General features: G+C 43.5%; 1 protein-coding gene across 2 annotated transcripts in view; it reads right to left on the bottom strand.

Annotated features, from left to right (window-relative positions):
• Positions 1 to 5,425: 5,425 nt before the first annotated feature.
• The window catches only part of VIPR1 (vasoactive intestinal peptide receptor 1), a 997,445-nt gene continuing 986,731 nt past the window's right edge, over positions 5,426 to 16,139 (bottom strand). Inside the window, exons 13-14 of one of the 2 annotated variants that reach the window (XM_069210995.1) lie at positions 7,852 to 7,893; positions 5,426 to 6,119 (exon numbers count right to left, since the gene is read on the bottom strand). In XM_069210995.1, the coding sequence (XP_069067096.1) occupies positions 5,928 to 6,119; positions 7,852 to 7,893 (234 nt within the window). In that variant the 3' untranslated portion in view covers positions 5,426 to 5,927. The remainder of the gene's footprint in view (positions 6,120 to 7,851; positions 7,894 to 16,139) is intronic. The other variant, XM_069210994.1, reaches the window with a different exon arrangement.

Raw genomic sequence — 16,139 nt, 5'->3', positions numbered from 1 at the left:
ATTAATTGTACTGTATTGGAATGGGAGAATTACATTACCTTGTCAGTGAGGCCAGGTAAGCGGAAGCCCCGTTAAGAGATAAGAACCTCAAGTCAACGCGAGATTCCACATGTAGTTGTCATTGAACAAACGGGTTCTTCAGCACCACGACGGGCGCCGAAAGGTGCTATAAATTACAATACATTTTAAGATTAATTGCAAAATGCAACCATGACGAAAATGATGGACTTGCTGAGGAAGCCAGTACCGGAGGAAGCAGTTATTAGATTCACTTCGAGGCAGTGATTGAGCCATTAATTAGAATGGGCATCACTTGACTTTTCTTCTTTGCTGGGTTGTACGTCAAATTATCAAACACAAAAATACTGCCATTCAGCAGAGCATATTGCAAGATTTCGAGGCCTATTAATGAAGGCACTTTAACTACGTTCAGGGACATTTTAAGATTTTTAGGGTCCTGGGGCCAAACGTATTTTGGGGAGCCCTTTTTGGAGAAGCTTTAAATTTATGATCCAGTTTCAGATCTCATGCCCTCTTTGTCCAGGTCACTGACAGTGCACAGACACACGTGTCCAAATTCTAAATGTGTTCACATCTAATATTCAGGGATAGTGATGTGTGTTGTGAATATTGTAACACAGCAGGGGCGTAGTAATATTACTGCAAATAATCTCTAACACCCTCCATTTTCGAATATTTGAGGTCCTATTTTGATCTAAAAAGAAACTCTTTATAAATGTTGTATGAAACATAAACACGTATTTCTCTGCAGTATGTCTGTTATAAAGTCTCACACATCACCCACATTAAAATAAATTAAAAGAAAACGGTGCAAAAAACAATATAATCAAGAATTATCAAAGGTCATCAGGTCAAGACTCTCTGCAGATCAGAGCTGGCTCTATCAGGGGGCCCCTGAAAGACTGGGGCCCTGGGACTGAGCCCACTTTGCCAATGGCTTAAAACATACGTAAAGTCGTACTTCTTTAGAATTTATTTAAGTACTCTATGATACCGTTGTGAATTGGCACCAGAGTAACCTGCTTCTCATTGCTAAACTGCACAAGGGTGTGGCACCACAATATTGACCTCTAAATATTATCTTGCAACACAATTAACTTGAAGATGTCGGGTGCACAAGATCGTCAAAGTAAATAGGGGGGGGTTAGAATATTAATCTACACATGCCTATGTATGCTTTCCGTGACAAGTGCAAATAGGTAACATCCCTTTCTAATTGTACTAACTGTCAATGACTATTTGCTGAATAGTTCCATTATATTTCCTTTTCATATGTTTTGTGACTAATTCACAAAGGTATCTTAGAGTACGTAGAAGAGTACTCCTGCAGTATCACTTCCCGTAAAAGCTTTTGTGAATCGGCCCTTGTATAATTCACCTTAAAATTTAAGATGGGGTTTCCCATCGCTTATTCATTGAAGCAAATACTTTAAAACTGCTGCCTCTTTATCAGTTTGCTATAGTTCCCATACTTGTGACCTGAAGTTGCCTAACTCCGTTTTTAAATGGAAAATCACCCAGTCACCTGTATAAACTACGCAGTCGCTGATGGAATGCATGTTATTGGGCCCCAATACAGTGAATTTCCTCAACATACACAGTGAAAAAAAACACAGTAGCACAAATTTGCACCATGACCCATTTAAGTGAGTGCCAAAAAATACTCAACAAGTATGTTTTACCTAATTCCAAAGCTGCTAGTTGTCCACTTAGCACTTAGGGTCAGATATCGCTACCGGAGCGTCACTTTTATTGATGCTCTGTTGGCGCTATGCACTGCGCCATATTTACAAGGTCGCATTAGACCACTTTTTGTGGCTTAACGTCACCTTGTAAATACAGCCCCTTCACACACAGCACTTTGTGTGGAAGGGGCGTGCAATGGGTGCATTGCATTTGACGCTGCCCCAGATTTATGAGTTTTTGTAAACCTGAGGCAGCATCAAAATCTAAAACCACCCTAGGGGTGGCATTAGCATGGCGCAACGAGAAAAAATGCTTTAATTTCTCCTTGTTTTTTGCTCTTTCTATGTGTGTTGCATACTGAAGAACACAAAAAAAGAGCAAATTGCCATTGAAGATCTTTTTTGTGCAGGAAGGTATCCCTTCCTGCACAAAAACAATCTCCCCTGCAACACAGCCATCATTGCACCATGGTGCAGGGGTGGCTCCATTGGCACTCAGCAGCAAAATAGGCACAAGAGTGTGCCTTATTAGATTAAATATGGCGCATCCTGCATTTTGAAAATGACGGAGCGAGGCGCTGCCAAATTTAGCACAGCGTCACATTCCGCCGTATTCTTTTAAATCTGGGCCTTAAGATTTTCTAACTTGTATTCCAAGCACACCTCCTGTACTGTATTTCTTTTTACAAACTTGCTCCTATGTAAATGTCATACAAATGCCTTTAAAAAAAATGAGTGCTGCAAATGAAATGGAAAATAAAACAAAATGGTGTCCTAAGAGCAAATCTAAAAAAAACTTCCATAAAGTTTAGACTTCCGTCCATCAAATGATGTGTTGAGCTTCTCATGAATGAGTGATATTCTTTCTTTGTTCAAGTTTTTCCTTGAGGGAGTTTTTCAAAGTTCCTTGGTTCACAAATAAGTGCAACTGGTTTATGATTACCAGATGACTCCTTGTCATCAGGCACTGCCTTTGGCTTTACTTTGTTCACTTCTCTCTCAACAGGCATAGTAGTCCAATTAGCTTGAGAATCGAGATTAAAAACACAGAATTCAATTGGTTGTTAAAGGAAATCTGAAACCTAAAAAATGGTGTTTGTTATGACAATGAGTCATCTGTAAATTTAGACTAGCTGTGAACTTCAGATTGGGGCAGGTGGCCTAGTCCTTGTCACCAAATGACTTCTTGTTGGTGCTCATTTGCTGACGAGGTAAAGTCTCCTTGAACAGAAGGCAATTACCAAGGCTCCATAATTTACTCTGAAGACATTATATGGTCATGGTGAGGTCATGATGTAATCCCATGCCCCATCCATCACACCCCTTGGTAACCTGCTGTTAAAGTATGTGATGCAAAAAGAACATCAACTTTCCGTTTATCAAAGAAGCCTTTTTCCAGGAAATTATTTACACAGAGTAAAAAAAATTAGATATCAGACAAAGGTTGTCTACGAGGCAATGTGGATCCTGGAGAGCGAGGGTGACCCCAGACACATCTATTCTACGGGACATGACATCTGTTCTGTGGGTGTGCTTTTCAGGTGGATGCAGGGGACAGCACCTTCCGAAGCAGGTAGTGAAAATCTCACATATACATGTAATTAATTTTGATTGTTGCAATGTGTTTATCAGCTGCCTTGTTACATTTTAGGGAGGTGGAAGTAATGCATAATATGTTTCTATGTGTAGTTTATGTATGGTTTAAAATTGTTTACATAAACTGTAACAATATTTTAGAGCATCACAATTTATGCAGATAATTTTACATTAATTTATGCTATTAAACATACTGCTCTTGTAGGTACTAGGTTTGAAGCTATTGCTGGCAATGCATACAGTGGGTCAATGGCTGCATTGCCAAACAGTAATTATGGGTATTGAGATGTTCAGTGTTGCACGTCTTCAAGGTTTCTGGAAAAGGGGTCAGAGCAAGCATTGGATTTGCTTTTTGCACTGAGGTGATAATCTGACACATCTTTAAAATGCCCCTTTCCTTTAGAGCAGAATTTAAACAGTTTTTATACATAGGTGTACATCCACAGACTGCATGCTATCGCAAACATTACCTTCCTTTATTCCTTTCCTTCCTTTATTTTGAAGGTACCTCTGTTTATTTTATATGCCTCTTCGATATATAAACTACTCTTTAATATTAAACCTGTATGTCATAATTATTTTTTTAATCATTTGCTTTTCACACACGCACCTCTAATAATTACACCTAACTCACTTATGTACCATAAATAAGCTAATACATGGAATGGGTTCATTTACCATGCAAGACTAAGGCCCATATATATACTTTTTGACGCTGATCTGCGCTACCGCCGGCTAGCACCATACAAGACGCCAGCCAGGCATCATATTTATGTTATGACACTAGCCGGTGGTAAGACCCAGGTAGCGTCATGGAAAATGACACTAGCCGGGTAGGGAAGTGTAGGGGGAACAGGGAATTTAGCATCAGAGGATGACTCTAGTATGGGCAGAAGCATAAAAAATGCCTCTAAACAGACTACTGTCATTTTCTGACGTTAAAACCCCACGGACATGACTGCTGTTCAGACAGGAGACATGCCCCCCAGTCCAATGGCCATGTCCAGGGGTCTTATGTCCCCAGGTCATGGACATTGTGCGCAGTGCCGTGTAGGGGGGCCCAAGTTAGGCCCGCCTATGGCACTTAGAAAAACATTCTAAATACTTACCTGGGATGGGTCCCCACATCCCTAAGTGTCCTCCAGGTGTGGGTGCGAGTGGGTAGGGGGGCTTGTCCCTGGGGCAGGGAACGACACCTGTGGGCTGTTTCCATGGTCTCTGACCATGGAAAAGGGTCCACAGGTCCCCCAACACCTGCCCATACCCAGTAATGGCGCTTAGTACTAATATTTAAGGCACTCCTCCTCCCGTGCGTGATTTTTGCACTGGAGTATAAATAAGGTGCTAGGGCCTTAGAGTCATTTTTTGCCCGGGAACGCCTACCTTGCATCTCATTGACACAAGGTACTTTTCCGCAGTCAAAAAATGACTTTAACTCCAATATTCAGGTGCTAGACATGTCTAGCGGCAAAATATAAATATAGAGTTAAGTTTGCACTGGATTTGCGTAAACAAAAAATCACGCAAATCCGGCACAAACAGAATACAAATATGCCCCTAACTCCTTTAACCAATGGACTGACCACTGACTTTGGTCTCCTGTGTAACATGCTACTCATCTTAAAGAGCTTTCTGCTGGGGTAGTAAGCACTATATAAATGCAATTTAAATTCCGTTTCTTTTCAATATAGGTGCTGCAGTGAATTCCACAATGGCAGCATTTTATGATATGTCGACATATACTGAGAAATAGATATATTTAGGAGCGTTTAATTCCTATTTGACCCTCTCTACAGAGGCCTCAGCAGCCAAGCAAACCTACACACTATAGAGCACTCTGCTTTCACTCTTTTATAAATATGAAATACTTTGGGTTCATTGGTAACACGTAAAAACAATTCACTTATTTAACTACATATATATTTTCATTTTCCTATCTTCTACTTATATATATCTATATATTTATATATATATATATATATATATATATATATATATATATATATATATATATTTATAGATATATATATGTATATATATAGAGAGAGAGATACACACATATATATATATATATATATATATATGTATACATATACACACACACACACATATTTCCATACATATGTGTGTATTGTGTGTGTATGTAATTTGTGTATATATGTATGCATTTATGTATTTATATATATGTAATATGTACAATATATAATATTATAATAAAATATTATGTATATATACACACATATACATACGTGCGTGTGTTTCCACATTTACAAAATAAAGGGCTCTTTTTTATTCTTTATACAGGAAGAGAGCATTTGCTCCAGAGTTAGTCTCTCTTTACAAAAAGGTTCCAGACTTGCAAAAAGTTTCTGGAATCGTGCACTCATGTGTGCGGCATTCCTGTCACTTGTTGCTTTAAGTACACAATGTTGGGAACATATGTAAGTTTTGTATCACGTAAAGTGCATCACTTTCCAGAGGTGATGACGTGCTGTGAGCTCATCGTTTTCCTGTAGTATCTCATTCAGGATTTTGTCTTGTTTCTCATGTTTGTCTTTGATTCGGTAATGTGTCAAAAATATCCTTTTTTCAGTTAGTCATATTCCTGAGTCGTCTTCGTTCTTGTCAAACTATAGAGAATTCGGCTTGAAAACCTGAGCATCTTCTGGTTTTTGGGCTGCACTTTGTCAGCATGGAGATTTGAGTGTTGAATGTAGTTCCACTGCTGCCTGAAGAAGGGTTATGGTACTTCAAGTCCGACCCCAAGAATCTCTCCATATGCCACCTCCTCCATTTCCGTTTCAGCTCTCCTTGGACCTATATGAAAAGCAACAGACAGTATTGAAATACCAGGGCCAACACTTTTGGCCACTATGTCAAGTCACATGGCCACCGTTCATTTTTATCCGATTTTCTGCTATTTCGTGATTGTTCTAAATACTTTGTGGTCACATTTAGAAAGAGTGACAGTGCAGATGCGATTCATAATCTCTCTATAACTATTCAATAATGAATGCGCTTGAGATCTTGTAAAAAATACAAATTTGTCTCTTTGAAGCTAAACAGGCTCATGAATAAATGGCCTAGCTATCTTAGAGGGTAAAGGTCATGAAATGTAGTGATAATACTGATGTTCCTTTAAACAATGGCTATACACTTTAGTATTTAGGTCAGAGGAAAGTTAGCATCTCTGTAATTGGGGTGAGGAAAACCCACTCCGCCATCACACATTCTGGCCACCTGTCATTTCAGGCATCACGCCTCTCAAAGTGATCCAAGGTGATCCTTTGCATATAAATGGCCGGCAAAGCCCTGCAACTCTTACTTGGTTTCTGTACAGTGTATACAACTAGCAGGATGTATAATAATCAAAAGTAAGACCTCTCCATTGATTGGTATTTGTCTGGAGAAGATACTTCTTCAATCCACTAGGCTACTGGACAGTTTATTGTGCCCCTTACTGCAGCAGGGTAGGAATAACCATAGTGATCCCTTCTGGGCTTGACTATGTATGAAATGGCCACTTAATATGTTGGTGTTATTGCATTACCCTTTCGGTCATGACACCGTTATTTTTGCTGCTACAAAGCAATCAATGTAAGAAACACTCATAATAAAGAGCAAAAGCATCAGCATGGAGTAATGGAAATATGATATGAATTAAAAACCCTCCAAACATTGTCAAACATTTCATTTGACAACATACCAGAGTAAATGAGAAGCATAGCAGGTTCCACCACAATTAGTCTTAGAGACTTTTAAAAGTAATGTGCGTGGAGTGTACCAAGAAGCAATGCGAACACAGTAAGTATGTATATGTTTAAATACATTAGGTTTATATGGTGCAAAAATGGAACATAGAACTTCGGGCGCTTTACAGTGTGGATCACATCAATTAAAGCATGAGTAAGTCAAATAATAAAAACAATGCAAATATGAAGTGAGTTAAGCAGGTTAAAAACAATAATAAATTAATGCGAGGAAAGATAATGTTAGGGAAACTAGAAAGAGAAAACATCACAATCACAACAAACTTTTAATTGTTTAGCAGGTAGATTGTACATGTTAGAGGAATTCTACATATAAGAGAATCGATTATGCAGTACTCGTGTGCTGAAGGGTTGTAGGAGAAATTTGCTGGTTAATGGAAGCGACACAGAAGGAGGTTATGGTGGAAGAATCTATTAAAAAAGGGGCCTAAGATTGGCAGTGGGAATAAATACATTAATATATGAGTTATGGAATGAGGAGAAAGTCAAGGTGAGATGCAAGATAAATCCTTACCCTGACAGAAGGTTGTTTTCAAAGAGAAGTTACAAGTCTTTCTTGAAAACATCTAGCAAGGTGGTGGTGATAAGACTGATGCCATTATGTGTGGTAGAGAACTTTACTAGTGTACTTCTGTGGAGTACTTCTCAATGAGGCACACAATTGATCATTATATTTTAATTGTGAAGTACATTTTTTGAAAGTATGACTGACAAACATCATTTTTTTGTCTTTCATTGTCTACTCATGCATCTTAAATTCTAAACAGTTGTATTCTTACCTCCCCATTAAGGAAGCAGTAAAGGATAGCCACAAAAAAACCCTGAAATAAATGATAAGAGAACATAAGTACCATACTGTGGACAAATGGGGCACCTTCTTGGTTAAAATTAAATGCAACAGAAAAACAGTCCTGCTGAACACGCTTCCTCAACATGTGAAAGCTTGCTGCTGCAAGATAGTTGCTGGATATCACTCAATGACCAAAACAAAACAAACAAACACATGAAGAAGAAATGCTCATCAATGACTTCTTAAGAAATCTTCTAAGAGGAATCACTTAGGACTTGATTAACCCGACCCCAAACCCACCCCTGAAGTCCAAATACCTACTTCAAATACAGTGCATAATCAATATATATATATATAGTTACTAAATGTGAGCAGAACTCATGGGGTTTCGGTGGAGTAATGTGAAAAGGTGGAAATCGGCATGTTGTGCTGCTTGTGCTGATTTTTAGCGTTGGGAGCTCATTTTGCGTTGGAAAAACACACAATTGGTACAACGCAGAGTGCCAGAGGGTGGTGGTGCTCAAGGTGATTTTGTTGCTGCTCAAGTAGATTTTCTCCTCTTAGGGCAGCTTTCTCACAGCAAACAGTGCCGTTGTCCCGTGACCATTCACGGTGAGAAAATCTCACCAGTGCCCTCTTAACATCTGAATATCACCCTAGGTGACGCCAAATATTGCTCACCATTTTACCATTGACAAGCTGTGCATGAGAAAAAAAACTCCACCATGCAGCATCTGGTAGACTTTAGCCAGAACTCTGCTTTACAAATGTAAGGTGGGTGGCCAAAATTCTGCCAACTCCTCAGGCGGGTAAGGATTTATCACCCACTCCTAGCAGATACTTCTAATGCCTTTCTACCATAGACATTTATGAACGGGAAACACCTCACCCTGAAACACCAAATGATATAATTGTGTATTAAATTGTGCTGAAACATCATAAGATGATTGCTAGAATTGTTGTATCTGTACCACAATGTTGTACAATTCAAATTATGCCTTGAAAAGTCCCACAACAAATATGTGTCTATGATTAATTCATGAAAATGCCAGGGGTAGTGACATTGTTCACCTAGTTTGCATATTTGACAATGTTCCACCTTTGATTTATGAAAAATCCCCATATACTGAAACCATACATTAGCTAAATTACATTGTGTATTTACCTCTTTACTTTATGGTTATATAAGCACATGCACCCATGAGACAATTCACCAAAGCATAGGTTAATTCCAAGTTTACATCTCACAACCAATCAATAATGCCTAGTTCCTGAATTAGTAAAAATATGCCTAATTTACAAAGTTTAAGCTGTGTGGGAGTACATGTTCACAGTCGACTGAATATATGCTGCACAGGAATATTTGCAAACTCCTCAGCAAGGAGGGTCATGAGCAAATGGGCATAGTACTACAAGTTGCCACAGGGAGGCAGTAGAAGACAAGGTAAACAAAGAAAAAGAGTAGGATGGAGGGTTACAAAAACAGTAGAACATATTTACAACTGCTTTTGTATGCTGTAAAATGTATCTTGCCCAACATTGTGTGGTGTTACAAAAGCTGCCAGGCTGTGGTTGGTCTAAGGAATTTTCCCTACACCTTCAGGAGAGTTGCATGGAGTGCTGTAATAGATATAGGCCCATATTAATACTTTTTGACGCAAAACTGCGCCAACGCAGTTTTGCTTCAAAAAAATTAGCGCCGGCTAACGCCATTCTGAAGCGCCATGCGGGCGCCGTATTTATAGAATGACGTTAGCCGGCGTTAGCCGACCGGCGCTGCCTGGTGTGCGTGGAAAAAAACCACGTACACCAGGCAGCGCCGGCGTTGGGGAAAATGGCGTATGGGCGTCTTAAAATGGGCAAGTCAGGTTGAGTAAAAAAAATCGACTTAACCGGATTTGCGCCATTTTTTTACGACGCCCAGACGCCATTAACATGACTCCTGTCTTAGTAAAGACAGGAGTCATGCCCCCTTGCCCAATGGCCATGCCCAGGGGACTTCTGTCCCCTGGGCATGGTCATTGGGCATTGTGGCATGTAGGGGGGCACAAATCAGGCCCCCCTATGCCAAAAAAAAATATTTAAAAAAAATATATATACTTACCTGAACTTACCTGAATGTCCCTGGGATGGGTCCCTCCATCCTTGGGTGTCCTCCTGGGGTGGGCAAGGGTGGCAGGGGGGGTCCCTGGGGGCATGGGAGGGCAGCTGTGGGCTCATTTTGAGCCCACAGGTCCCTTAACGCCTGCCCTGACCCAGGCGTTAAATTCAGGTGCAAATGCAGGTTTTTTTGCCCCGCCCACTCCCAGGCGTGATTTTTGCCCGGGAGTATATATACCACGCACATGCCTGGGAGTCATTTTTTTAGACGGGAACGCCTCCCTTGCATATCATTAACGCAAGGAAGGTGTTCACGCCATAAAATGACGCTAACTCCATGAACTTTGGCGGTAGACGCGTCTAACGCCAAAGTATAAATATGGAGTTAGTTTTGCGTCGAAATTGCGTCGAAAAAAACGACGCAATTTCGGCGCAAACGGAGTATAAATATGCCCCATAGTGTATGCATGTTTGTGTGTATGTAATTTTATATGTCTGTATATGGTATTTTGTAGCACAAACATAGTTGACAGGCTGAGGAACACTGTCCAGGCTCAATATCAACCATAAATTCAAGAAGTAAGAGAAGAAGAAGCTGGGTTGTGGACGGTTAAAGCATTGTGATGTAGTGTTCTTTAAAGAGGTGAGTCTTCAACTCTCCTAGATTGCTGCAGCATTGGGTACCTGATGGGCTAAAAAACATGTCGGCAGGCAATATATAGGGGTAAAATTTGGGCATAATACACGTTAGAATCCCTTCTTAAAACATTGGTGGTTTTATTTTAATCATTTTGAGAATACCACTGTAATAAAAAGGACACTTTTTGTGGTTTATCCGCAGATATATTAAAATTTTATCTGGACCTGAGTTCCTTGTCTAGTTAGATAATACCTAAGAACTCCCTCAAGATAGCCCCACTTGAGGTCAACTCCGCCCCAATAGTCTTACCAGGTTTGGACGAAGTGGCCAATAATGAAGCATGTCACATTACCTGTTGGAAAATGGGTTATTGGTAGGGCAGGTAGGTACCTACACCTAGCAACAAGCCACTAACCTCCACCTAGGTACAGTTAGGTCTCAGTAAATTAATCCCAGCTCAACCCTTGGTAGCTTGGCAACGAGCGTCAAGGCTTAACTTAGGAGACAAAGTGTAAAGCATTCAAATATCACAAAACAGTAATCAAATAAAACACAGGAAACAGTTTAAAAATCCAAAACCAATTTATAAAAATAGTTTATATTTTTATCTTTAAAATGACACAAAAACGAATAAAATCGGATAAAGGGAACCGGAGATATGAATTTTTAAAGAATTATTACTTTTCTAGCGCTTAGAAACAAAAAGCGCCAATCGGGTCATCTGGTTGCACCTCAACCGGGGCAAAGTCAAACTTTCAGGCCGACCGCGATGGAGCCCTGCTCGGCTACAGGTCGCGGGAGGCCTCGGTTAAAAAGTTACCTTCTGACTTAGTCTTTATTTTGAAGATTTTTCTTCAGCGGGACGAACCTGCCAGTCGAATCCGACCTCCTGGAGCCCTTGTCCGGATACGCGATGTGGGTTTCCTCGGTGGAGACTTTTACCTTCGGACTTAGTCGTTTTTTCGAGATGAAAATCCTTCGACCGGGGTAAACCTGGATCTTGATCCGACGTCCATGGATACGATGGCTGGGAGGTCCCGGTCAACTTTTTACGTTCGGACTTAGGGGGTCATTCTGACCCCCGCCAGGGTCGGCGGGAGCACCGCCGACAGACCGGCGGTGGCCCGCAGGGCATTCTGACCGTGGCGCTTTGGCCGCGGTCAGTGCAGGAAAACCGGCGGTCTCCCGCCGGTTTTCCGCTGCCCGTCAGAATCCTCCAAGGCGGCGCAGCATGCTGCGCCGCCTTGGGGATTCTGACACCCCCTACCGCCATCCTGTTCCTGATTTCGAGATGAAAATCCTTCGACCGGGGTAAACCTGGATCTTGATCCGACGTCCATGGAGCCCTTCTCGGATACGATGGCTGGGAGGTCCCGGTCAACTTTTTACGTTCGGACTTAGTCTCTTTTTTGGATGTTTTTCTTTACCGGGACGAACCACGAAGTCAGGCCGGGTCGCGGTTGAGGCAAGCCGGCTAGAATTTCCGCGGTGGGTCGGTCCCTCTCTGGAGCTTTTTTCCAAAAATTCTCAAATCTTTTCCAAACTTCTGGGGCTTCACCCATATGTTCTTTTAAGGTTCTTTTGGGGTCCACAGCTCACCCCAAGGGTCCAGAAGTTCTGTGATGGTCCTTGGGGGGTGCGGACTTCAACTCCCAGAATGCACCTGGCGCAAACTCCTTTTTGGCCACTGGACAGTGGTCAGCTGGTCGCTTTCTTCAGGAGTTGGTGCGGGGGACTCTGGTTTAGCAATTTTTCACCTGTAGCAAACAGGGAGTCCCTCCTTGAACCAGTTGAAGCCAGGCAAAGTCCTTCTTGTGGTGAAGCCCAAGTGTGCAGCTGGTGCAGTCCTTCTGAGTGCAGGGTCCAGGTGCAGGCCAGGGGTCCAGCAGGGCAGTCCTTCTTCTTCTTTAGTTCCTTTCTTGTTGAATTCTGGAGGGGATCTGAGGCGTGGGTGCAGGTCTGCCAGTTTTATCCTTGCTCCTGGGTGAAAAGCAGGGGGGCCCTGGTTCTCCAATCAGGGACAGGGTCGTCCCCCTGTGATGACCACTTCCTGGGAAGTGTGGCAAAAATCCATCCCACAAGGCAACAGTCTCTAAAAATCCAACATGGATGAATCTGATTTTTGGAGGTTACATCTGGCTGAGCCCACCCACTGGTGTGGCTAAAAATCATAAACACACCCCTCTCCTGCCCTCTCCTAATCTAATCAAGGGGGCACCTAATTGTCTGGGGTTGCAGGATGTGGGGGTGTTGCTGGGTGCTGCAAATGTCCTTCTCTGCCTTTGAAGACCAGTTTGGCAGCCCTCCCCCTTCCTGCCTCACCATCTGCTGAGGGGAGATTCTCTCCCCCAAGCACATTCCTTTGTGTGAAGCCTGGTCACTTCACACCTCATCAAGGCAGCCTGGCAGAAGCTGCTGCAGGCTGGCCAATCAGAGCACAGCAGCAAAAACAATGCAGAGCTGAAATTGGCAACTTTTTAGGTAAAGTCTAAACTTTTTACCTGAGCAAGTTATATTAAATCCAACAACTGGAAGTTGTGGGATTTATTACAACAATCAATTTGATACCAAATTCTTGGTATGTAACATTTAAGGAGACTTTAAAATTTAAAATAAAGTCTGCCCATTCTAGCCTATGAAGGCCATTTACTTCAATGAGGGAAAAACGAATTTGGCTGTTTTTACCTCACCAGGGCTTATAAGTCTATTTTTCTAAAGTCCCTGCTTATAGTTACATGGCACCCAGCCCTAGGGGCACATAGGGCACACCTTAGGGGTGACTTATATGTAAAAATAAGGTAGTTTAAGACTTTGAAAGTACCTTTAATTCCAAAGTCGAATTTGCATATAACTTTAATTTAAAAGCAGCCAGCAAGGCAGGCTTGCTTTTAAAATGACACTGGGCACCTCAGCAGTGCACCTAGGTGTGCACCACCTATGCTGTGGTCCCTAAACCTACATGCCCTACCATATACTAGGGACTTATAGGTAGGTTAACTTAGCCAATTATAATTAGCCTAATTTGCATATCCATTTTACACAGAGCACAGGCCCTGGGACTGGTTAGCAGTACCCAGGGCACCATCAAAGTCAGGAAAACACCAGCAAAAAGAGGAAAATGGGGGCAAAAAGTTATGGGGCCTCTGCAATCAGCCCTGTTTTCTCACACAACCCCCCCCCCCCAGCCCACACGCCCAGGAGACTCAGCCCAACCCTGGGAGAGTCTTCCTGGCTTGTTAGGCGAGGAAGACAGTGAAGAAAACTGGCTGTCCCTTTGCAGGGCCTACTCTGCCTTATATCCTCCTGTCAGGGTCACTCCCTATGGGTAGTGAAGCCATCTCAACAGTAAAAGGACCCAACTCAAACTGAAACTTTCCTCTAGGGGGGTCTTCCTCCTTTCTCTCTGCCAACTTGGGTAGTGAGGTGCCCACCTCCCCTACTCCAAACTTTGCTAGGGCAACACCTAGCTTACCCAAAGAGGTCACCCAACACTTGAGCAACCCCACCATGACCAACAGGGTCAGGGGGCCTAGTTTGCTATTGGCCCTGGGGTCTGCCTCCCAGGCCAAGTACAGTGCTGCCTGGAAGGCTAGCACCCAGCAGAGGCTACTGACAGCTGTCAGTACCCAGAACCACACCCTAAGCTCTCCACTGACAGGTGGCTGAGCTGCTTTAGGGGCATCTTTGGGGTCCTGGCACCCCTCTTGCTGTCTAGAGTGGGGGGCTACCACCTTCTGTGGCAGACACCCTCCTTCCACTCTCCCTTCTGTCAGTGCAGGGGCAACACCTTGCATCTGGACAGCTGCCTGACTACTCAGGACTTCCTTGGGGTCAGGTGAGGCCTCACTAGTGCCAACTCTGGGCTCCCCCCTTACTGGGGCAGAAGGCCCTTGGCTCCCTGGAACTCTCTTTAAGAGTGGCCTACCCTTCCTTTTCTTGGGGACCCCTGTCTCCTAACTGTAGGGACTGACTCCCCAGGAATTTGGTTTGGGGGGGCGCCCTGGGCGACCGCCCCATCTGGGACCAGACTCACCTCTGGGAGGTCATTGCCCAGGATACAATCTAGGGGGAGGTCAGCACTGACTACCACCCTAATCCAGTCAAGGATACCCTCCCTCTCTAGGGGCACTATGGCTACAGGTTTGGAGGTGACCTCCCCTGTGGCTATCCTGACTTTCTTTGTCTTTCCTGGGACATACATGTCTGGGGTCACTAACCGGTCACTCACTACAGTGTGACTGGCACAGGTGTCTCTCAGGCCAGTGGTAGGGATCCCATTCACTTGAATGTGGTGGAAGTGCCTACTCCCACCCTCAGGGATCACCAGCTTACCATCTGGTCCTGTCTCCCAGCTCAATGCTAGAAGGACTTCATCATCTGAGGAATCCTCCTCTATGGCTACACTGGACAGCCCAGTGCTAACCACCTTCTTTGGACAGGCTGCATCTCCTCTGAAGTGACCTGTCTGCTGACAGTCAAAGCAAGCCCTACTGTCCAAGAGCTTTTTTAACCCTGGGTCTCCCTGTCTCTGCTTGTCAGAGTGGGAGTGGGATTTACTCTCCTCCTTCTTAGGGTTCTGGGGTACAGAGGGAGTCTCTGTGGTGGGCTTACCACCTCCCTCCTTAGGTTTTTGGGGACCTGTCCCCCCCTTCTTGGAGTCTCCCCCCTGGGACTTGACAACCACCCTGGTTCTCAACCACGCATCAGCTGCCTCCCCTAGCTCTCTAGGGTTGGTCTGCTTAGAGTCCACTAGATGCTGGCGTAACCTTTCTTGGGTACAATTGGTCAAGATGTGCTCTCTCATGATCAGATTGTATAACCCCTCATAAGTATCTACTTTGTTACCAATAATCCAGCCCTCTAGTGCCTTTAGTGAAATGTCCACAAAGTCAACCCAAGACTGGGTACTGACCTTCTGGGTGTCCCTGAACTTCATTCTATATTGCTCTGGGGTCAGACCAAACTTCTTGGCTAAGCACCTCTTCATACTAGGGTATGAATCTGCCTCCTCCCCCCTTAAGGTCAGAAGCCTATCCCTCCCTGAGTTGGGGACAAACTCCCACAAAAGGGAACCCCAGTATTGAGGCCTAACCCTTCTCATTTGGAGTGCCCTCTCAAAGGCCCCCAGCCACTTATCTATGTCATCCCCCTCTACATAAGCAGGAACCACCCCCTTGGGTAATCTGGGGCAAACTCCCCCACCCATGGACACCTCAGCTTCTTGATCGCTGCTTCCATCTCTTTTCTCTTTGTATGCCCACTTTTTCTTTTCTAGGGCCAGCTTCTCTGCTTCCAAAGCTATGTATGCTAGCTGGGCCTCCAGCTCTCTTTCTCTGATGGATGGGTTCTCTCCTCCTGAAAGGACCCCCTTCCCACCACTAGCTTTGGATCTGCCCCTAGTGACTGTATTTACTGAGGACCGTTCTTCCTCATCCTCACTTGGGCTCAGATGCCTTCCCTCCCCTGAGTGGTTAGAGCTTGCATCCTCCCTTCTTTCTCCCTCCTCTGGAGCTTCTTCTGACTCTACCTCTTGGGCC

The sequence above is a fragment of the Pleurodeles waltl genome, chromosome 10 (assembly GCF_031143425.1).
Source record: "Pleurodeles waltl isolate 20211129_DDA chromosome 10, aPleWal1.hap1.20221129, whole genome shotgun sequence".
Lineage (NCBI taxonomy): Eukaryota > Metazoa > Chordata > Amphibia > Caudata > Salamandridae > Pleurodeles > Pleurodeles waltl.
Note: the sequence above shows the minus strand (reverse complement) of the source record. Positions and strands in the feature narration are given on the sequence as shown.